The 24,580-nt window shown below is 36.3% G+C and overlaps 1 protein-coding gene across 6 annotated transcripts in view; it reads left to right on the forward strand.

Moving 5' to 3' along the window:
• The window catches only part of Clcn3 (chloride voltage-gated channel 3), a 76,075-nt gene that overhangs the window by 43,761 nt on the left and 7,734 nt on the right, over positions 1 to 24,580 (forward strand). For all 6 annotated transcript variants that reach the window (XM_055597869.1, XM_055597871.1, XM_055597865.1 and 3 more), the window contains 9 exons: positions 2,815 to 2,914; positions 4,213 to 4,400; positions 6,590 to 6,712; positions 7,769 to 7,975; positions 10,232 to 10,312; positions 11,757 to 12,302; positions 14,008 to 14,194; positions 18,773 to 19,171; positions 23,398 to 23,614. In XM_055597869.1, the coding sequence (XP_055453844.1) occupies positions 2,815 to 2,914; positions 4,213 to 4,400; positions 6,590 to 6,712; positions 7,769 to 7,975; positions 10,232 to 10,312; positions 11,757 to 12,302; positions 14,008 to 14,194; positions 18,773 to 19,171; positions 23,398 to 23,614 (2,048 nt within the window). The remainder of the gene's footprint in view (positions 1 to 2,814; positions 2,915 to 4,212; positions 4,401 to 6,589; positions 6,713 to 7,768; positions 7,976 to 10,231; positions 10,313 to 11,756; positions 12,303 to 14,007; positions 14,195 to 18,772; positions 19,172 to 23,397; positions 23,615 to 24,580) is intronic.

Consider the following 24,580-nt stretch of genomic DNA (forward strand, 5'->3'; position numbering starts at 1 on the left):
AGACAAATTAGGATGGATAGGGAGAAATGCAGCACAAGAGTTGGGTGAAGACAGGCCAAGCCTAATGAGGTCACCAAGATACTTGCTTTCAGCATCTCAGCAGCTAGAGCAAAAGGAACTTTGTTGCATAAGGCTAATGAGAAGGGAAGATAATGTACAGAGGAAAAAAACATTTTGTCGAATTTTGCTGTGTGTGTATTTTTTAACATTTTATTTCCCAGTAATAACTGCTGAGATTTATTCTCAAATTGTATCCTGCGTAAAGTTTTTTTTTTATGTACATATAAGCTACTTTTTTTTTTTTTTTTTTTTTTAAGGGAAAATGGAAAGGAAATTGAGGCATGGTAGTTCATGCCTATAGTTCTAGCAACCAAGTGGCTGAGGTGCAGGAGCCCAGTTTAGGATAAATAGCAAGACCCTATCTCAAAATAAAAGAAACCCCAATCCCAAATCCCACAGTATAGTGAATGCGAAAAAGAGACAGAAATTTTACTTGAAGTAAAAATACTAAATTTGCAAAGCCTCTTTATCTACATACTTGTTTGTGATATCTGAAATTTACTTTCAAAATAAATTTACCCAAATTAGCTGCAACCTTTTGTATTGATGTTTGTTTTTATGTGAAGCCTGAGCCTGCAATAGATTGAGCTGTGTATGAAGCGTACAGATTGTTCAGATGCTCCTGGCCTGGGGGCATAACTGAAAAGAAGCACATGAACCCACTGTTCCCATCTCCTGACTTGTACTCACATGCTCTTTGAACTGGAAAAAAGACTGAGAAACCTCAAAAACTTTTGTTTATATGAAGTAATATTTCCCTGTTAAAGTAAATTCTAGTTCACTTAAAAATTATGATCACAAACCCACATAACCAATAGTACATAAAAACAATTCAGTTCCCAAAATAAAAAAGTATTTGGAGAATGATTTTTTTTTTTTTGGCCTCATGATTGCCTGGCTTTAATAATGGATTCTCATATCTAATAATGGATATCTCATCTCTCCATAATAATGGATTCTCATATCTGCTTTTGTATTCTGATGTTATGTTTTTTGCATAAAGAATAAAAAGAAAATCTCGCCTCACACAGTTGTAGTTTGGAAACCTATGAATATTTCAATAGCCTTTAAAGATTATCATAGCAATTTTTTGATAGAGTAATATAACAAGTAGTAGTTTCTAAAAGATTAGCTATTATATGCATTCTGACATTGCCTTAGTCAACATTGCCTCTTGGTACATTAAAATACATTGCTTCACCTTGAATTTTGAGGATACACTTTCTTAACATGAAATTATGTAGAAAGTACAAGTTTGCTGACCTAAGTGGATTATCAGATGTAAACAGTGGTTGGTCATTTGGTTGGTTGGGAATTTAACTCATGACACACACAATCCTATTGTGCTAGAAATAGTTTCTCTTGCAGTTTCATGGGCTTTCTAGGTTGCCTGTGTTTTTTCTTTTCTTTTTTTTTTTTTTTTGAGAACCATTTTATTTTTCATTTAGCCCATATTGATACTTTTTATTAGATAGTATCATAATATAAGAAACAGAAAATTACCACTGAGTAAAATGCCTTATTTTTTATTGTTTTTAATTTGCTTTACAGGGAGTATCAGCAGTCTTTTCAAAGAAAGTCTTTATATACATTATAGCTTACTTGACCAATACTGTATTTTGGTAAACATTTAGGTGATTTCTGCATTTTTTTTTTAGATTGGTGACATATCAACACTATTACAGATAGTGTTTCTTTACTGAAACTACCCTAGCAAGTGATAATTAAATGACTGTTATATACAAACAGAAGAACAAGAAGAATGGCAGAGACTCTGTCTGAAAATGACTCAATATTATCTTTTTAAAATGTGCTTATTTTCTTTTCAAGGAAAAGAAAAAAAATGTAACTTAGTGATTGTTTATAAGACATGCCCTACTTCCAGATCTAAAAGTGGTTGGTATCTGTGTTTGGATGCTTCTGTTGGAAAGGAATATAATTTCCTCATTCACCTTAGAATTACTATGTCTCTTTAATTGTTTTTTGCGGCTTTTGAATAGATGTTCCACTGGAAATAGAACAGGTCATTGAATTTCAGCTATAGCTCTCCTAAAGGATAGTTGAGTGTTGAGACCCTAGATGGACAGTAGAGCTTCTTAATGCCAAGCTGTGAACAGGACAGAAAGAAGCTAGTTAGGGATGATAGGCTTAGAAACACAGGAAGATGGGCTAGCTGTGCCGTTCTTAATGAGGGGAGATGGGCATCGGCTGTCTTCTGCTTGTTGTTCTCCTAACTGCCTACACTCACAGTTGAGGACATTTTTCTTTTGTCTTGCATAGTGACAGAAGAGTCTTGGGCTGTTACAAGTGGGTTGGAGCTGTACACCTGTGTGTTCACAGTTCTATATGTTTGACCATGTTTTGTATGAGCAGTTTCTGTCCAATTAGTTTTAACTTTTAAACACGATTATATTTTACTTAAGTACTGATGCCAGACGGTTTACCTGTGTTCTCTAAATTCTGATGTGTAAGCTATCTGTGCGTAACAGTTAAGATCTGAATTTGATATCGTTTGAAACAGCCTGGGTCAGACTTCTGTGTGGCTCATCCAGAGGTTCTTAGTAAAATGCAGATCTTTGCATGGTGCTTCTTTTCTGAATTCTAGGTACAACTGTCCTACAGAGTGATTTTGTCCCAAATCTGCTTTGTTATTTTTAATTTACAAGATAATTTTGTATTGTAATAATTTGAGAAAATTAGACTCAAGAATTGTAGAAATACAGTTTATGAAGTGAAACATATTTCTAATTTCAGATCAACAGTAAAAAAAAAGAGTCAGCATGGGAAATGACAAAAAGTCTTTATGATGCCTGGTCAGGATGGCTTGTAGTTACATTGACTGGACTGGCATCAGGTAAGGAAAAAGTTTAAGGCAAACCTTTGGCTTTGTTTGGTTTTGTTTCTACGTTAACTGAATAATTCTCCCCTCCTCTCCTTGAATTTTTATTATAAGACCAGGAGATAGGTTTCTGCATCGTGATTTTGTCTCTGGCACTTTGTCTCAACTTGGCCGATCTCTCTAGAATCCGTTTCAACATTTGTGAATGACTATCTTGTATGCCAGCATCATAATCAATAGCTAATACTTGTGGTGCAGTATTCTAGCAGCTGTCCATGTATTTAAGTCTGATGGCAATCTCCATCATTAACACATACCGTGATATAGATGAGGGACTAAAGCACGAGAAAAGTGAAGTGGCGTGGCTGCAGCCTCATAGCCGTAGGTGGCTCCATACATGGTCTGTTCTTGTAGCACTGCACTGTCCAGTATGGTTACCAAGTCCCTAGAGAGAGGAGTTGAACAACCAATCTGAGTGTCACTAGGGGTAGTTTTGACCATTGTCAACCTCTGCCATGAAAGACAAAACATGAGAAAGTAAGGCACTTGTGGAAAATAGAAGCATTGATAACCGGCATGCGTACAGATTTTGTATTCTGTCCATGTGACCCACTGATTTCCTGTGATAAGAATGATCTAGGTTTGGTTATAACTATATTTTTAGTATTGTGTTAGAAAATGTTCATATGTATAATTTTTTGTTAATTAAGAAAAATTATAAATTTATCATGAAATCAGTGAATGCTGTGAACTTTTAAAATTATATTTAATGAACATTTTATTATTTCTTTTGTTTGAGACATATACTAGCTATACTGGAACTCAATATGTAGACTAAGGCTGCCTTCAAACTCAGAGATCCATGGTCCTCTGCCTCCCAAGTGCTGGGACTAAAGGTGTGTGCTACCATGTCTAGCTATGAGCATTACATTTTAATGAGATTGTACATTTATAAGTCTACTGATTAAGTTTAGGATGGAAATGTGCTGAATTGACATGCTTATTTCAGTTGCCAGAGTTGTGACGCTCCTGTCAAGTAGCTGTTGTTTTTAAAAATGTTTTATTTTAAAAATAACTTTCTCTCTTTTAAAAATTTTAGTTTTAATGATGTGAGTCAGTTTTAATTTCAAACAATATTAATTTTATTTTAAAATGGAGCTATTTATAACTAATACACGTGAATTTAAAATCTTAAATTGAGATAATAGTTTCTAATTGACCCTTTATTTGTAGGATATTTTTGCTTTTTATTACGTGGTCTCAGCTCTCCTTTAATAGACATATTTTGGACCATTTCCAATGCATTCTTTCAGGCGCACTAGCTGGATTAATAGACATTGCTGCTGACTGGATGACTGACCTAAAGGAGGGCATTTGCCTCAGTGCATTGTGGTACAACCATGAACAGTGTTGTTGGGGGTCTAATGAAACAACATTTGAAGAGAGGGATAAATGCCCACAGTGGAAAACATGGGCAGAATTAATCATAGGCCAAGCAGAGGTAAGTCTTTGCTCACAAGTTAGTCACTGCTATAGATGAATGTGTCCACTTCTTTTAGTTAAAGAATTAGCCATCCATTAGGTGATTGTAACCTGCACTGAAGGAAAGAAAAAGTCTGGAAAAGATACAAATACAGTGAGAACAGGTGCAGATTGTTTCAGGCAGCTTTTGTGTTATTTACCTAGCATAATCATATGAATATATGATTCATATAAACATGGTTATGATATAGATTTATTGCAAGTTGTGACAGGGAAGTATATAGTTACTGCAACAGGAGCTGTTGTAAAGTTAATATAAAGTTATTAAAGTGGAATAGCACGTCACTAAGGTTAGAAAATATGAATTATAGAAGTACAAGATATACTTTATAACGTATAAAATCAGCCTCTTTAGGTTGAGATACCTTAAAGAAACTCATACATTTAAAATTTTTAAACATACATTTTTAATTAAAATAGAATTACATCCTTTCCCCCTTTCCTTTTTCTACCTCTAACACCTCCGGGGTACTCTCCTTCCAACTCCTTCTGTGCCCTTCTTACTCTTAAAATGATATTTGATTTTTCTCTTATTATTGTTGCGTACATTTGTATATAACTGTGAATGCATGCATAAATATGTAAATACATCATGTTGAGTCCATTTCTGTTTGTGTATGTTTTTTCAGGGCTGACCATTTTGTATTGAATTACTAATAAGGGGATCATCCTTGGAACAGGCTCCCTCTCCCAGCTGCCATTAGTCCCTACAGTTCTTTGTCTAGGGGTGGGAGCCTGTGATAGTTCCTCTCCTTCCACCTTAGTGGGTCCATTGTTCTGGTCTTGCTTATGCTACCTGTTTCTAGGAGGTACTGTTTTAAGGCAGACTTCTTGGTATTTTGGTTCTAAAATCTTTCTTCTCCCTATCCCCTGAGCCATAGATGCAGGAGCTTTGGCATAGATCTGTCCAGTGGGGCTAGGCTCCATCGGATCAATATTGATTAACAATCTCTTGATCTCTGCAGTACGTTCAGTTATGGTCCATTTGCCAGGAAAGGTGCCTCTCAAACAAAATGAGTTACTAGGCCTTTACTGGAACTAGGCTTATGTATTTGCAAATGGTAGAAGGTCATATGTTTTTCTTTCTAGTAGTACAATATTTAATATTATTATAATGATGTTCTAAAATAAAGCTTAAATTTAGGATACTAAATATATTTTACATATTCATATATGGACATGTTTTTTAAAACTTTTGTTATTGCCAAAGTTTAGGTCGAAAGAATATTTTTTTGTTATTATCTTCTATGTGTTGTTTATTACCTGGCGTAATTGAAGTCAGTTTAATGATCTTCAGGAGAACTGAAACAGAATGAAATCTGAGTACCAGGAGCTGGAGAGATTCACTGGTTAAGAGTCGTCACTGTTCTCGCAGAGGATCAGAATTCAGTTCTTAGCACCACATGGAACTGTATAGCTTCCATGTCCTTTTCAGTACTCTGTGGGCTTCTTCATGCATGTGGTTCAATAAATGCACATAGTCAAACATACACCCACATTAAACAAACAAATAAGAAATCTACAAAAGAAAGGAAAAGTCCAAGTGCCAACACAATTTTATCTCTACCAACAATTTTTAAAACATTTGTGGGTAGTCATAGGTCAATGAGTAACAAGTCTATGTAACAAGACTTTAGGAGTCAAGAAAACTAGGAAAGTTACTAAATGGGAGTACACTTTTGGATTTTACGTAAATATCTTGTTCATATAAAGCTTTTGTTATTATGGAAATAAACCAAGACCCGCCCCCCCTCCCCCAAAAAAAGGGGTTTCTCTGGGTAGCCTTGGCTGTCCTGGACTTATTTTGTAGACCAGGCTGGCCTTGAACTCATAGCAATCTGTCTGCCTCTACTTCTGACTCCCTGGGTGCTGGGATTTCAGGCTTGCACCACCATGCCCGGGAAATTTTAGAACTTTTACCCAGTTGGTATATGGTGTCACGTGCTTATAGTCCCAACTACTGGGGAAGCAAGAGGATTTCTTTAGCCTAGAAGTCTGAGTTTGGTCTAGGCGGCATATCTGAATCCCAAATCTAAAATCAGTGTGACAGTAATGGTAAGTTTTACATAAGTTTCTTATGTGGCAGGCACTTGAATTGGTGGTGCACTGTAAATTATGTTCATACTCTGAGCTGTTTTTGCCTTTTAGGGCCCGGGGTCTTATATCATGAACTACATAATGTACATCTTTTGGGCTTTGAGTTTTGCCTTTCTCGCAGTTTCCTTGGTGAAAGTATTTGCTCCATATGCCTGTGGCTCTGGAATTCCAGAGGTAAGTCTTTTAATGTTCATTGAAAGATAATTGTATGCTGCTTTTTATCTGTAGGAATTGTACTTTTTAGAAAATAGCTTTTTTTGGTTAACATGAAAAAGAAAATTAAAAACATACAAGCTGGGCCTAGAGATATCTGTAATAAAAAGGCTTATCTTATCACCATCAGTAATCTCCCCCCCCCCTCTCTCTCTCACATACACACACATGCGCACACACATGCACGGGTGCACTTCTTACCACTAATATATAGCTCATAAGTAAGCATATCAGGTTTAAATAACAAACATTTCAGAAGTGTTCTGTGGCCTAAAGTTCTTTGGTGGATTAGTTGATGCTTTGCTATTTGGCTCTAATTTTAATATTCCCTTTTCTTTCTAAGACCGTTGACTAGATAAATACGCTAATGACTCATAAATTTGGTTGTTTTTATGTTCTAAGAAAATAATTTTAACTGAGGAGGTTAGTAGGATAGATGTTTGCTTTTATTTCATCGGTAGTAATTTAAAAGAGAGTAACACTTAGGCTTGAACTCATTTAGCTCTACTTTTAATTTTTTTAGTGTATTTTTTCCTAATATATCCTATTACAGTGATTTTTTTTTTAAAGCTATGTAGGTAAAGATATTGTGATCAGTTGTCATTCATCCTCTGTGGTATAGGTAAGAAAATACCACATGATTACAGTGTGGTGAGGAGGCAGAATGTCTTTATTCTTGACAGACAAATGTATTTAAATACTTTGTACTTATTCCTACAACAGAACTTTTAATATTTGCCTTTAATTAATTATATATCATTATGGTCCTGCCTTTACTTTACCATGATCCAGCATTTTGATTTGTTCCTGAGATAAGATTGCCTCTTAGTTTTGGTTGACTAATTATATGATATAGATTTATTGTATATGATGAAATAGTTTTTTTAAATTATGAGTTATTTTATACTTCACTGATGTTTGGTAAGTAGTTTGTGAGTGAAACATGAGACTGTTTAGCTCGCTTACATTTTCACGTTTCCTAAAGGAAATTAAACTGCCTTCATTATTCCTTTGTAGATTAAAACTATTTTGAGTGGATTCATCATCAGAGGTTACTTGGGAAAATGGACTTTAATGATTAAAACCATCACATTAGTGCTGGCTGTGGCATCAGGCCTGAGTTTAGGAAAGGAAGGTCCCCTGGTACATGTTGCTTGTTGCTGTGGAAATATCTTTTCCTACCTCTTTCCAAAGTACAGCACAAATGAGGCTAAAAAGAGGGAGGTAAGTGCTGTTTGTATAGTTTATTTAACAGAAAAATGAATGTCCATTGAATGACGTCTGTTGAATGATTTTTGGATAAGTTATGTGTTCAGATTAAAACATGAGGTTAGTCTGTTCTTGTTGTTGTTTGTTTGTTTTTTCCCTAATTTGCACCTGTCTGGAATTGATTGCTGGTTTAGTCAGACTAGGTAGACCCTTTCAGTTTCAGTTGATTTCTTCGAAGATCTTTGCTATTTTTATTTCCATGGTTTTTGACATTATTGCTTGGGAAGGTGGGCTATATTTTTTTCCTGGACATAGGCCCTAATGTCATGGAAATGGTATGTGTTCCACAGAAAGCCTTCATGAAATCAGCCTGGGGAAGTTCTGAGGGCCTTCAGGATGTTCCAAGTTTAAGTCAGAAGTTAACTTTATAGGGAACGTGGGAAATCCTCATTATTCAGATGCTTTAAAGTACTTCTGTTTTACTCTTCTAGGCCAACATGAACTTTTCTAGCAGACTAGACTTCAGCTCATGTTTCTTTCTTGTTGTGGGTGTTTCTGAAGGAAAAGCAGGATACTGAGCATTTCTATAGACTTGAGTTTTTTAGCCTCATAATCTTTGAGAGTCTGAAACTATGTTTTTGTAAACTAAACCTACAGTCTTAGATGGTACAGAGATCTTACAGGTGTTAAGGTATGGCTTTTACATCTCATCAAGGGTTGATCTCAGGCCGTAGCCTTTCATCCTGTTGTTACTAGTGTAACCCTCCCCCCCATACACATATTTTATGAGTTTCTTTATAGATATCCCTAAAGTGGATCATTTAAAAGACTCATATTTTCATATTTGAATGATAATTGTAATTTCATTACTTCATCATGTATCTAGTACATGTATCTACTTTGGAAGTATTAGCTCACATTGTAAAACTAATATCTAGTAATTATTACTATTATAAAAATAGTAGTCCTAGTATGGCACTGCCAGCCTCATTTATAAGTTAGGAAAGTAGGGCTTTAAAAGGCTAGCAGACATGCTCAAGATAACAGACAGTTAAGTATCAGAATGTGGATTAAAATGCATCTTTCTCTGATTCTAAAAACTGTTTTTAAGTACTGTGCTGTTGTTATATATATATAATAACATATATATGTTAATTAATAACATATATATGTTAATTAAACATATATATTTATATATAATATAATATATATTAAAAATATAATATATTTAAATATATATATATAGAGAGAATATATATTATATATCTATAAAAAAAAAACCCTGAAATATCCAGATCCTGTATTGTGAGATTCTAGGTGTTATTCTGAGCACTTTCTATATATTCACTGAGTGCCATTATCACAGTCATGATAGAGAACAAGGAGACCAGAGGCTGAGGTTCTTATCACACCTGCACAGCCAGTGTGGGCCAGAGGCCAGCGTCATGCAAGTCATGCTCAATACAACCGTTTATCTTCTAAGTTTTCTTCCAGAAAATTTGTATAATTTGATGATTTGAAGTTACTCTCAGATGTTTACTAATAGTGAAAGGAATAAAGAGTCTTAATAATAATTCAATAAAGTTCCAAAGAAATTACAGTATAGGTGTTATCCCGCAGGTGGGAAGTGAACAAGGATCAAGTACCCCTAGAGAGTTGCTCAGGGGGCCTACAAAAATGTGTGTGGATTTTTTTCCCTTGAAATTATCTTTACCAACTAGTTGGTGACTAAAGAGACTGCTGTTCATATTTTTAGAATGATGCCTTTGGAACATACTTAGAATGATCAAGTGTGGCAGGATGTTCAGAGGGCATAGGGTAGTTATAGAGAAACTGTTTGATGAACTGTAATATCTTTGATAAGGCTTAGAGTAATTACTAATGATGAAGCCGTTAGCTCCAAAATCTGGACAATTTATATCCTATTTACAGTAAGTAAACATTTACTCCCATTCCACATTTTCTCCTCTCCTCTGTTTGTACAAACATAAGTATTAAGGGTTGCTTGTATTCATTGCTTTTGCTTTACAGTATGTTCCCGTTGGTATGTTTGGCGTTAATGTTTTGACTGTAAAGAAAAAGTGCAAATGAGTTTAAAATTAATGCTGAAAAAATAACTTTTTAGAAGAAATGAATACTTGTCCCTTGGTTTGCAAGGAGGATGTATAGGTTAAGATCAGAAGAGGCATTGGAATAGCATGGAATACAAAAGTTTGTTCAATGTGTTTGAGTTGATAATGAAACTAGAAACAAGCCACCCTCTCTTTCTAGGTGCTGTCAGCCGCCTCAGCTGCAGGTGTTTCTGTAGCTTTTGGTGCACCGATTGGAGGAGTTCTTTTTAGTTTGGAGGAGGTAAGTACAAAAGCAGAGAGCATTGAAAATGACAGAATTACATTTGTAGTTGTATCTTGGTGAACATTTTAGGTTTATAGCTGGTATAATTGAATTTAAGTTCTCAAGTTTACTTTTAGAAAGTTTTAAAGTACTTCTCACATAAAAAGTAATCACTACATAATATTGTGTTTTAATTTTTTTTCAAAAAAAGATTTGTTTTTAAATTATGTGTATGGATCTTTGTTTGGGTATTTGGTGTGAGTGCAGAAGTCAGAAGAAGGCATTAAATCCCCTGAAGCTAGAGTCATAGACTCCTGCGAGCCACTGGGAGGAGGTGCTGGGTGCCCAACTTGAATTCTCTCTAAGAGCAGGATGTGTGCACTTTATTGATGAGCCACCTCTTCAGCCTCCTGCTTTAGCCTTTTGTTCGTGTGTAGATATTGTTTCCAGCTGAACTTATTTTGTTGAAATATTTAAAACTAGCAAAATAGGAATTTTACCAGTTTTAGTAAAAGTACTAAGAACTTTATATCTGTGATGGCTAAATTATAGTCTGTTTTTTTATTTTTACTATTTTAAATCAATTCATAAGACTTTTAATTAAACTTATGATTTGCTTGTTTAAAATTCATATGATTATTTTTTCTTTTTTGTATGAGTATTTCTTAAACAGTATGTCTAAGGAAATAATTTTATTCAGTGGAATATATATTTTTTTATAGAGGAGACAACCCCCTTTTTAGTAGTTAACAATAATTAGTAAGAAGATGTTTATTTTCAGCCAACACGATTGAATTAAATATGAAACCCCTTTGGAAAACTAAACAGTCTTGGTATTCTAAATGATTATTAAACTTTTATAATCAGTTATTGTGAATTTATAGTTATGCTAATAAAACAAAAACATTTTTAACTTCCTATTGTCTTTGTTTTTTTTTTTAATTTTTCATTAAAATATTTTTTTTTACACTTAATTTACTTTGTTTCCAGGTAGTAGCCCTCTCCCTCATCTCCTCATGGTCCCATCCTCCCTCCCTCTTCTTTCCCTGTCCCTCTTCCCTTGTCCACTGATAGGGGAATTCTTCTTCCCCTACTGTCTGACCCTAGCCTATCAGGTCCCATCAGGATCTCTGGATCCTCTTCCTCTGTGGATTAGCTAGGTCACCCCACCAGGGAGAAGTGATCAAGGAACAGGCAACTGAGTTTATGTAGAGACTGTCTCTTCTCCCCTTTCTAGGGGACCCACATGGAGACTAAGCTTTCTATGGTCTATATCTGGGCAGAGGGTCTATGTCCTTCCTATGTGTGGTCCTTCCTTGAAAAAGCATTATTTTTTCATTAGGACAGATCGTGTAAATTCAAGCTGCAACAAAGCTTGAGTTAGTTAAAGTGAAGTTTGTATTTACCCGAGTTATAGTTACTCAGAAATAGTGATCGTTATTTTTTCTTTTCTATTCTTTAGGTTAGCTATTATTTTCCTCTGAAAACTTTATGGAGATCATTTTTTGCTGCTTTGGTAGCAGCATTTGTTTTGAGATCCATCAATCCATTTGGTAACAGCCGTCTGGTCCTTTTTTATGTGGAGTATCATACACCATGGTACCTTTTTGAACTGTTCCCTTTTATTCTCCTGGGGGTATTTGGAGGGCTTTGGGGAGCTTTTTTTATTAGGGCAAATATTGCCTGGTGTCGCCGACGCAAGTCCACCAAATTTGGAAAGTATCCTGTTCTTGAAGTCATTATTGTTGCAGCCATTACTGCTGTGATAGCCTTCCCCAACCCATACACGAGGCTCAACACCAGTGAACTCATCAAAGAGCTGTTTACAGATTGTGGGCCACTGGAATCCTCTTCACTTTGTGACTACAGAAATGACATGAATGCCAGTAAAATTGTTGACGATATTCCTGACCGTCCAGCAGGCGTTGGAGTATATTCAGCTATCTGGCAGTTATGCCTAGCACTCATATTTAAAATAATAATGACAGTATTCACTTTTGGTATCAAGGTAAGTGCTCATGTGAGATGATACTGGAATAATTTAAAGATGTCCAAAATACTTATGTATAATAAATGAAAATTTTTTCTAAGTGATTGCTGTTCTGAGACCAGGATCTGAAAAGGACTTAACTGGTCTGAATACAAGAGGTTTGTAGTAACTTCCTGAGACAGTGGAACAGAGTCTGTTTTTCTGCATTTTCCAAGCTCTAGGGGCTGTATGCATTCCTTGGATTATGCTCTTTTTTCTTGCATTTTTAAAGGCAGCCACAGCTGGCCAGATCTTTCTCCTCTAATTCTTAGAAATATAAATCCTGCTTTCGCATGAAAAAAAAAAAAAAACCTCTAGGATTATTTTTAATCTACCTAGATAATACAGAATAATCTCTTGTTTTAAAATCAGCTGGTTAACAACCTTAATTCTTAGCAACCTTAAATTTTCCTTGCCATGTTCACAGATTCAAGAGAAGCCATTATTCTGCTTTCTTTATCATTGTGGTGTGCTAGCTTAAATTGACACTGCGGTCTTAGAATCAAATGCTGGCTCTATAAATAATGTGACTCTATCAGGGACTTAAAGTCAGGAGTCCTAGAAAATTGCTTTTCTTAGACTATATTTACAGCTTTCTTAGGAATGCAGACATGGCGAAACAAATGTCAGCTTGCTATATACTTTCTGTAAATCATGAGTCCTGTACTTCCTAAAGCAGTTGGTACTTGGCAGGGATAGCATACATTCACAGGCTAAGCTCATGTGGTGTAACCACTTTGTTTCTGTAAGATTAGAAAGTTGATAGTTTCGAGTTTCACATTCCTTTTTTTTTTTTTTTTTTTCCTTTTTTTAGTCCGTTGACTATCAAAGTAAAATAAAATCAGGAAAAAATTTTACAGTAAGAAAAAGGGGCCATTATAGTTCCCTTTTGTTCAAGATTGCCGCAGTGTCATTCCTGTCATTAGGATTACATCAAGCAGACTCAGTCAGTGGCTGCCTGCCCAACACTTGAGGAGCTGGATTCGACAGCTTCAGTCCTGCGCTCTGACCGAGCCAGTGTAACTGAGGATTGTGAAACATATTTTGTCCCTTTGTATTGTATATCTCTTTAGTTAGCTCAGAACTTATAATAGGTTCTTTCCTTTCCTTTTTTTTTTTTTTTTTTTGAAAAGAATTCTTCCAATAGAGAGTTTTCTCCTTTTAGTTCATTCACATGTATATTCCATTCAAACTATTGGGGACTCTGGAAACACTGCCTGACTTACGCTGTAGCAGTTACAAGAAATAACATCTGCTATTTCTATCATTTTTTACAAGTATAATGGAAGTGCAATCTTGGGAGCTTACTGCTTCAGATTTAACAGATTTTTGCTTGATGGGAAATACCAGTTTTTTTTATTTTTTTTCATTTTACTATGAACTATTGAAAATTTTGTTACAGGCTAATTAAGGAGTCCCCAGGATAAAGGATAAATACATTCTGACTTATTTTTTTCTTTGTCTTAGAGAATCTACTGTATTACATTGTTACTGAATTCAGAGAATTACTAACAAACTGTTCCATATAACAGGACTTTGCTATAGTTTAATTTGTACTAGGATTTTAGAATTTCATTAAGATTTGAATGGAGCCAATAGTTAGAAACAAATGTACAGGACATAGTTTCAGCCCCATGGTTAAAGGATTGTTCGCTCATTCAAAGTGTGTTGCTTGCTGTAACAGGTTCCGTCAGGCTTGTTTATCCCCAGCATGGCCATTGGAGCAATTGCAGGGAGAATTGTGGGGATCGCCGTGGAACAGCTGGCCTACTATCACCACGACTGGTTCATCTTCAAGGAGTGGTGTGAGGTTGGGGCCGACTGCATCACGCCTGGGCTTTACGCCATGGTTGGCGCTGCTGCTTGCTTAGGTAATATGATCGTGCTTGCTTGTCTGTGGCTGTTTGCCAGTCTGAGAGAGAAGAGAGCAAGTGGTGATATACTCATGTTTATTTGATTGCTAGGGCGAAGAAGTACAAGGTAGAAGGAAGGAATCATTTTAAAAGAAATGAAGCACTAATATTCTTTATTTGAGAACATTTGTTTAATGTAAAAATTTAGTAATAGCTACCATATTTATAATATCACAATGCTTTATGACAGAAACCATCTTGGTATAACATAGGCTGTTGCTGAAAATAAAAGTGATGTTGGGCTATTCATTATTTATTATCTGCCCTGTGATTATCATGATGGTATTATTTAACCCGCTGTCAACAATCAATAAAACACAGACAGCTGTTAGACTTGTAATTGTTTTATTTACTTTGGGCTGGGCAGATATTTTCAACTACACTATCTCAATCACCCCACCGTCCACCTCCCAGCCCGATCCGATGCCGTCCTCTTTAACCATACTCATCTGGGCTATCTTCCATCCATAATCTTATAAATACTTGCTTGTATTCTTCCTGTGGGCCTTTCCACACCGTGGGAGTTCTTCCTCCCAGCCCGTATGGGTTTCTTCTCCGTGCTAACCCCCTGTGGTGTTCTTCCTCCTCTTCCAGTCTATCTGTCTGTTTAAGGTGATTCTCCTGTTCCCAAAGCCTGGGAACCTTAGTCACACCTAACCCATTCTGCTCTGTCCAGGTTTTAGACCCTTTAATCAACCAATCAGGTATAGTGTCTTAGGCAGGTTTCCACAACAAGGGTAGGTTTATTCATGCAGTAACCAGATCTTGAGAGCCAGTAATTAGCAGTAAAACACAAACATCAGACCAAACCAAACAATAGGCTAAATCTGAATCCTGTCCAAGAAGACTGTTGGTTTTTCAGCTGTTAGGGACCTTAGCCTATCTGTAACAATTGACTGCAGCGTTCCTAAATTCAGCATTATAATGAAGTTTCAGAATAGTTTTTCTTTAAACTCTGTAGTAACTTATTATGAGCCTTAATAAAATATTTGTCAGCCTTCTAGGATCTAAGGTACATTCGTAGAAAAGTAAGAAATAGTAACTACTCATTTTAGTGAAATAAAAGCAAAATAATGATACTAAAGATGTAAGAATCTATGTATTGCTTTCTTCTGCTGGAAGTTGTTATTTGGTTTTATATTTAAATTTTCTACCAAATTTTTGGTCTAATACTGAGTAATAGTTGGTACTTTGACTTTGTTTTTGCTCAGTTGCTCAGACTCTTCAGAAGTGTAACACCAAGTGCAATTAAAGTCAGAATCATTTTCACCAAAGTAGCAGGCATTTATTTAGCTTCCACATTCTTTTTAGCATTGTGCAGGTATAGGGAGTGATGAGAGGAGAATCGCACGTGAGCCTGGCTTCTGGGACGATGAGCCCAACACTAAGAAAACAGTAGTGAGCATTGTCTGCAGGCTAACAGTGCAGTTGCAGGAATTTAGAGGGAACACAGTGTTCAAGTAGTCCAGGAAGGGCAGAATACAAGTTGTATTGTTTTTAAATTAAGTTTTTGGTTGAGAAGTGATGCATGTCACTTTCGTACTTGTAAAACTTTGGTAGAGATTTATTTTTGAGCCAGCCCTCTTTAAAGATTGTTAGTTCGCTGTCCTTTTATTTGGTTATGCCTTCCTTCCGCTTGAGTTATGAGCTTACTAATGACAGCTTCAAAACCCACAAATCTTTGAAATCTGATTCTTCAGACAGTTAGCTTTTGGGTCAGTTTTTGATCAGACAGATTTGTCTGGCTATCAATTCATAATATGTTTAAACATGATTGAGTTCAAGCCATTTATTTTTTAAAGCTATATTATGAAGAATCATATAGACTTTTGGGATATGCTAAAACCTAAGATTAAAAAAATTGGGTCTGGGGAGGAGCTTCATTGAACAAGAGCAGTTGGCATGCAAGTATGAGGACCCAAGTTCTAATCCCCAGGGCCCATTCCCAAAGCCAGAACTGCCTGTGCATTTCTGTAACCCCAGAATGGAGGGTGGAGACAGGTGGATCCTAGGAGCTCACTGGTTAAGGAGGCTTTTCATTTCAGTGTGAGACCCTTTTTTAAAGGAATAAGGCAGAGAGCAGTAGAGGAAAACAGCAGATGTCCTCCCCTGGCCCTCCTGTGCACCCACGTGTGCATATGCACTCCCACAGGCATACACCCATACACCCACATGCACGCACCACATGCGAAAGGCACACACTCACCTTTTATGCTTTAGCTGTCTTGAGCTCCTTTTCATAGACCCACAGACTAGTCCTATGAGTAAGTCAGAGCCGTAGAGTCACTCTCTGAAGCTTTTCTGGAGCAATCTGGTTATAGGAAGATTCTAATGCAAAGATAAATTCATATGAAAATATATTTGGAATTCATGCTTTGAAGAAATATAACTTTTGTGTAGTACATTTTGGATATTTTGGGAAACAAGTTGAATTGGTAAGAATTCGATTATAAAAAGATTAGTATCTGAGTTTATATAAGGATGAATTTATATTTGAAGTTGTTCAGATTTGTTGCCAAGTCCTGGGTTTGCCATTTTTCACTTGATGACTTTGGAAAAGTTCCTTTAGTTCTTTGATATTTACTTTCGTCATCTCTAAAAAGGAAATTCTAGCTTGTTGCCTGTGATTGTTTTGAGTGTTATATGAGATAACATGCACAGAATGTTGTTATCATGGTATTTAGTTTAATTTTTTTAAAAAAGCCTTTATAAACCGAGTAGAATATGCTGACACTTGCTGGCATGGAGTAAATATACTATGCATGGCAGATCCTTCCTTTTTTTAGGTTAAGAAACAAATTTAATGAACTGACAAGCACTGTTGGTTTTTTAATTACATTTATTTATTTACTTTGTGGGGTTTCATAGTGTCACACCTGTGGAGATCTGTAGACAATATGAAAATCAGTTCTCTACTTCCCTGTGGGTCTTGGTGGGTGGAGCTCAGGTCATCAGGCTTGGCAGCATGTGCGTTTACTTGCTAAGCCAGTTCACTAGCCAATGTTAGGTCTTTTGACCAAAAGAACAACACAGTGGAAATGATACTTAATGGCTTTGCATGCCTGTCATCACAGTAGAAATGTGAGGATTGCCAGTTTGAGGCCAGCCTGGGCTACACAGTAAGACCTTGTCTCTAAAAACAAAAAGGAGCACTTATAATGTAGGTTGAAAGTAATGGGGTCTAAGAGTCAAGGAGGTAAGATAAAGTGGTATGAAAACGAGAGCATAGGACTAGAGAGATAGATGGCCTATCACTTAAGAGCACTGCTGCTCTACCAGAGGGCCTGAGTTTGACTCCCAAACCTCACGTGATGGCTCATAACTGTAATGCCAGTTCCTGGGTATTAGACATCTTCTCTGGCCCTCATGAGTACCACGTATGCACGTGGCACACAGATATAACATTCAGGCAAACCATTTTATATATAATAAAATACATTTGTAAATAAATTCAGAAAAAGAGCCTGCTTTTTTTTTTTTTTTTTTTTTTTTTTTTTTTAATGAAAGAATAGTTTGGGTCCTTGACTAGTTTTTCAACAGTCAGAATCCTGAAAAAGGACACATAAGTAGGTATTTTACAGAAGAATTCCAATCTGTAGAGGTAACAGTTGAGATATTGGAATAAAATTAAGGTTCCAAAAGTAATCACCTAGATTATGAGGGAGAATGTGTGCAGGAATATAGGACCAGGGAAGTTGAAATGACCCTTCCTAGGTGAAGAAGAGAGATTTGGATTTTACATATGGTTTGCTTTCTTTGATAGCAACTTAAAGTCTTTATAGATGATGAAAACAGTGCTAAGCTGTGGTGTGCATAACAGAAACACAAAAACACCAGTAAGTGAAAAAGAGAGCAGGGCGATGTGGTGATAGAGATCACAGCTGAGGATGACTGTCTGATTAAATGACTAGGTGAGTTTCTGTCCCTTTCTCCTTCATTCCTCCTTGTTGGGATGCTGGGATCAAGCCCACATCCTTGTACATGCTCCGTAAACACCCTACCACTATGTATATACCACTACCCAAACCCAAAATAGATGAATGTCCTACCTGACAGTATCACATTGTTAATAAATCACAAGGCTTCAAAATATTTTACACACTTTGAAAAGACATTATATTATTTAATATCCTACCTATAAACATATATTTATTTAATTGGTAGCAAGCAAGAAAGCTATGATGTACTTATTTATATTTAAGGAGTTATAGTAAACTTTCATAAACTTTGGCTGCAGCAGTAAATTAAAATGGTGAGGTTGTTTTGCTTGCTCAGCTGTGGGTTTTGTTTGCTTGATTTTTAGTGTTACAAAAGGTTCACAAATGTTATAGTCGTCTTCTGTGATATAGCCAGATTGGCTTTCCTCTAGATTATATTAGAAGTGATGGTTACTGTCCTAAGAGTAGTCATTTTTGGTGACAGTGCTTTTCACTGATCAAGATCTGTCTACATTTTGTGTTCACCTGTGTGGTGCAAGACTTGAGTAACATGTGAGTTATTCTCTCTTCCCTGATCAGTGCTGTTTATTTCTTTCAGGTGGTGTGACAAGAATGACTGTCTCCTTGGTGGTTATTGTTTTTGAACTTACTGGGGGCTTGGAATATATTGTTCCTCTTATGGCTGCAGTAATGACCAGTAAATGGGTTGGTGATGCCTTTGGTAGGGAGGGTATTTATGAAGCACATATCCGACTAAATGGGTACCCTTTCTTGGATGCAAAAGAAGAATTCACTCATACAACCCTGGCTGCTGATGTCATGAGACCTCGAAGAAGTGATCCTCCCTTAGCTGTTTTGACACAGGACAATATGACAGTAGATGACATAGAAAACATGATTAATGAAACCAGCTATAATGGCTTTCCTGTTATAATGTCAAAAGAATCTCAGAGATTAGTGGGATTTGCCCTCCGAAGAGACCTGACAATTGCAATAGGTATGTTTTTTAAAAACACCATTATGAATGTATATGCCTTGGTGTAATACATTTATAGGAGGAGAAAAAGCAATGAAATTTAATCGGTTGCATTTTCAGGGGCAAGTGATATTAATTTATATACTTTAAAGTCTTGTATTCTCTAGGAAAGGAATGTGTTTTTCAGTGATTATTTTTCTGCTGTGATGGGAAAGCCAGGAAGAATTTTAATCTTGGTCAGCAACTCTAAATCCTTTCCTTTGTGATGCCAAAGGTGAGAAAAGAGACTCACTAAGTCATTGATTTGCTACTCCCTAGGTTTTTGGACAGTACCTTGAGCTAGAAATGTCAAGTATTTGCTCTGTCTGCAAAGGTAATTCCCAGGTGTCATTATCCTTCCTGTTCTCAAGGGATTGCTAGCCCAAGAAAATAAAGTTAAAGGGAAATGGCCAGGTTCTAAAGTCAGGACATTCCAAAGTCATTTTCAGTAATTCATATTCCTGCCTACAGTGGATACTGTTTTGAATTTTACTCACTTGACAGAGATACTGGTGCATAGGAAATAGTGTTAGTTTAAGGGAATATGAAATATGAAGATGTGGCAATGAAAATCACAGGATGACTTTTGAAAACACCTATGTGTTACTACATTGTATATTATGTATACATAATTATATTATGGAAGAACAGATTTGTTCATGGTCAACAAAATACCATATATGAAATACCAAATTTGATGTGTTATTCTTCTTAATTGGGAATTAATTACAGAATAAGTTTTTAGAATACTAAATCTAAATGAGAGGTCTCAGGTTATTTAAGATCATGAAAGTGAAAGTGTTGAAATTAAAACTCTTTTTAAAAATCTTCTTGGTGGTGTTGGAAAGTGAAATGTGGCCTGGCACACACTGGCAATACCTGTTACTTTGGAGTGGAAGCAAGCAGGATTGCGTGTTTGAGGCTGCTGGGCCACATAGCAAGACCCTAACCCTAAAAAATAAAAGAAGAAAGGAAATGAAATACAAGCTGTTTTCTGTTTCAAAGGCCTGTGAATGAATGACATGAAAATCATTTTAAAAATAAAACAACTTAGCAGATATCATGGCACATTGTATAATAAATGGTACTCCTTAAAATAATTACTACATATACAAGTCATATTATCTTAAGCACTCTTCTTTTAACTGACAAATAGAAACTAATGTTAATGTCATGTTTTGATAAATGCAGGTATAGCATGCTGTTAGGTGAAGCTGGTTGATATCTGTTACCACAAATGCTTACGTTATAGAGGGAACTAAAAATCTCTTAAGTTTTAAATACAAATATAAAAATTAAAGTGGTAATTCTTTATGGCGTGAGAAAGTTTTTTTTTTTTTTTTTAGCCCAGGCTGGCCTCAAAAATCTTTACGTACATGAGGATGATAATTTTAATTCTTAATCGTCCTTCTACCTTCACAGTGAAAAATGCCACGTCTTGGTGACACATTTAAGGCAAAGAGGCTAGATTTTCACTTCTGATACTTTGTATCACAGAGTAACATTCCAAAAATAACAACAACAAAAACCAAACCAAACAAAAACCAAACCCACTATTTTTTCTAGAATTAAGAATATTAGGCTGGGGATTCAGCTCAGCTGGTGTGCAGCACCAGGCTCTGGGTTTGCGCCTCAGCACTCCAATGCATAAAAGCAAAACAAAATCCAATTGGTTCCCTAGTAAGGGGAACAGGTACTATCTCTGACATGAACTCAGTGGCTGGCTCTTTATCACCTCCCTTGAGTGGGGAGCAGCCTTACCAGGCCACAGAGGACAACAGTGCAGCCAGTCCTGATGAGACCTAATAAGCTAGGGTCAGATGGAAGGGAAGGAGGACCTCCCCTATTAGTGGATTTGGAGCAGGGCATGGGAGATGAGGGAGGGAGGGTGAGATTGGGAGGGAACATGGGAGGGGTCTACAGCTGGGATACAAAGTGAATAATCTGTAGTTAATATAAAAAAATAAAAAATAAATTGAAAACAAAACAAAACTATTAAGTTGTAAATGTGTTGGCTAAATGCATTAACGGTAACATCAGAGGCGCCAGAATGAGTTGGTGTCTCGTTAAGGAGTGAAATCATAGACTTGCTCTTGGATTAATTTGACAAAGAGCGAGGTCAAGGTTGAATTCTCTACTTCTCCCTGGGTCTTCCATCTGTCTGTAGCTTATGGTTTTCGACCTATATTTCATCTGTATGTAAGTGTGTGTGTGCGTGCCTATTCTTTGTGTCCGACTGCCCCTCTAGCTGTGTGTTGCTGTAGATCTGTTGTTAGATCTCTCACCGTGCTTATTGAACAGGGTAGAAAACATGGCATGGGAAAGGGTTGAGGGATACTGTATAGAAACCCCTGAGAGAGGTTTACAAGGGATTAACTACTTACTTCAGGTGACCTAAAAGCCCTCAGAAAAGTAGGCGTAGCTGCAAATGTACTGTTATCAAGTAATAGCTGTTCCCAGCACTTGTGGCAGACATTTGCATGTATAAAGTCACTTGAAAGGCTTGCTGCTTTTAGCAAATTAATACCACAACACACACGTGCAGGCATTCCTTGCTCTGGGTCAGAGACGTGGAAGAGGAGTACATAGTTTAAGATTAAAGCTGTGCATTACCTTAGGTTGTAAAAGTTGCTACATGGTGAACCCAAGGCAAGTAAGCTTGTCTGTTATACTGTTCTCTTAAAGGCAGGTTAAACAGATTGCATGCACAAGTCTTAAATGACCTCAAGGTCGCTTAACTCAAAAGTTCAAGTCACTTTGAATACATATGAACATTTTCATAAAATGGATTACCACAGCTAAATGTTTGAGTATTTAGGGTTATTTTCATTTGTGATGTATTTCTTATTGTTTGGATATTTAATATTTTGACTAGTTGATCCCACATTGTTAATATTTTTTCTATTGGTAGATTATTAAAACTACAGGGTTTTTTTTAACATTTTTACTTTTTTTATACTGAAAATTTAAATGAAATAACACCCCTATTACAGTATTAGAGTATGCTAAATTTGATTGTCTTCTCCTGCTAATTTAATTGGATGTAAAAACTCTGCACGTTGACTCTTCATACTCTTTTGCTGTTATTGATGTGACCCTTCCATCATTTTATTCTGTATATTCATTGTAGACATATACTGTTACTCTTTACACTGTACATTCGTCACGCACATGCTATTAGTTATATTCTATGTGCTGAAAGCAACTTTGTATTTTTCCAGCACTATTTATTTTGCTCACTAGTGGGTGTCTTTTTCACACCATGACCATACTTTCAGGTGGCCCATGCACTAGCCACTAGGACCTCACTTTGTGCTCTGGTACTTAAATGTTTAGAACGTAGCTGAATACGGTTTTAGTGTTCAGAAGGAGTAAAAAGTACGACAACATTCATTTATAAACAGTAATATCCCCTTTTCTTCAGTCAGGTTGTTGTTTACTATTTTGTCTTAAATATGTTTGTATCAAAATTCATACTCAAAATATTTTCACCATAACTAATACTGTATTTATACACACATAGTTTCATTAATGTTTACTCAAAAACCAAGCACAGCGCTTTATTGCATATTCTGTCCGTATTAAGGGTTTCCATTTTCCTTTGTGTGATCTCTTGTTTCCATCCTTGTACTTTCTGTCTCACAGTCTCAAAGGTAGGAGAAGAAACAGGCAGCACATTAGAGGCGTGGAGAAATTGATAGACCGTTTATAGAATAAACAGCCTAAAAGTCTTATTCACTGGGTGTATAATTGTAGTTTCAACCCATGTGTAGTGCTCTTTACTCATCAAAATCAGAAGAGTGGAAGGAAGAGCCAGCTGGTTCACAGTGCTGGAGTCCATGCAGAGACAGAGCAAGGCTGGAAGTCTTCAGTCTCATCTCCAGTGTAGAGTAGGTCACATTCATCATAGGTGGGCTGCAGTTAACCACAGATCCCATAGTAAACTGCTCCTGTACTATGTACAGGTTTAAATTTTTCCTATTTCAAACGTGCTTTCTTGTCTCTGCAGTTAGAAAATAGTTCAGCACCATTAAAGGAAATCGGTTAATGATAAGCATTTACTGATTTTTCCTCTCTGACTGAAATAGAAAGGCAGCAGGAAAAAAGACAGGAAAAAAGAAAGGCAGCAGAAGTCATAAGTGAAGTTGTATGTAAGAAAAGAAAGCCCAACAATTGAAAATGTTTGCTCTTTTCTATCTCTATTTCAGAAAGTGCCAGAAAAAAACAAGAAGGTATTGTTGGCAGTTCTCGGGTATGTTTTGCACAGCATACGCCGTCTCTTCCAGCAGAAAGTCCTCGGCCATTAAAACTGAGAAGCATTCTTGATATGAGTCCTTTTACAGTAACAGATCACACCCCAATGGAGATTGTGGTAGATATCTTCCGAAAGCTGGGTCTGAGGCAGTGCCTTGTAACTCACAATGGGTAAGTGTAGCACCGCAGAGATCAGTTCACTCACTAGAATGAATGGTCTATTAATGGAATGTTTTCAGGGCACAGTGCGAGTCAGCTCTATTTGGGAGCTGACTTAGTATGGTTATAAATGCAGGATTAATCAATCTTCACTCTTGCCTGAGAGTAAGAAGGGTGTCAGCTCTGTGCTTATTGTCAAGGATACTGTATTTGAGAGTTGGAGAAGAAATGGAGAAATATCTCCATGTAAAGAGCTTTTTTAGCTTGAGTTGTATCTTTCCTGGGAAATACTGGCCTTAGCCTTTAGGGAGCATTGCAAAAACCATTTTCTTTTTGTGTTTCATTTCTTTTGTGTAGGTTTTTTTGTACATCTCTCTCTGTAGATATTTTGATATATGCTATTAGAGCCAGTGTTTAATCTTTTTTTTTTCTTTCCTTTTTTCTTAATTGTTTGTTTGTTTTGGTCTACCTTCTCCAAAACAAGTTGGACCTTTAAACTGAACTGCTAAATTACTTAAAAGCATTCATGTACTTAGCGCCTGTTATTTCCACTATATTATTTTTTCTTAGTGGAATTTAAAATTTTTTATTTAGATATTTTTGTTTAGATATTACTGACACAGAGCCTCACTGGAGTTGGAGCTAACCTTGGGTCTGTGACCCTTGTGAACCTCATGAGCACTGAGATTACAGCCTTCTTGCTGGTAACTTGTTGGAATTCATAGAACATTGTTCCATGTTAAGTATATAATAGAAATGCTAGGAAAGGGAAACAGATGGATTTTTGGGTTTGTTATAAACCGATGGCTCACTCGGAATAGACTGAAGGTGATTAAATACTGCACCAAACATAAGAGAATCACAACAAATTTTGTCCTTTTAAGATTTTCTTAAAAAACATGTGGGTAGCAGAACACCTGATCTCTCTAGAAAAGGGGGACATTTAAAAAAAAAGATATTTTTACTAAACACTTTCAC

The sequence above is a fragment of the Psammomys obesus genome, unplaced genomic scaffold (genome assembly GCF_907164565.1).
Source record: "Psammomys obesus unplaced genomic scaffold, mPsaObe1.curated_primary_1811, whole genome shotgun sequence".
Taxonomy (NCBI): domain Eukaryota; kingdom Metazoa; phylum Chordata; class Mammalia; order Rodentia; family Muridae; genus Psammomys; species Psammomys obesus.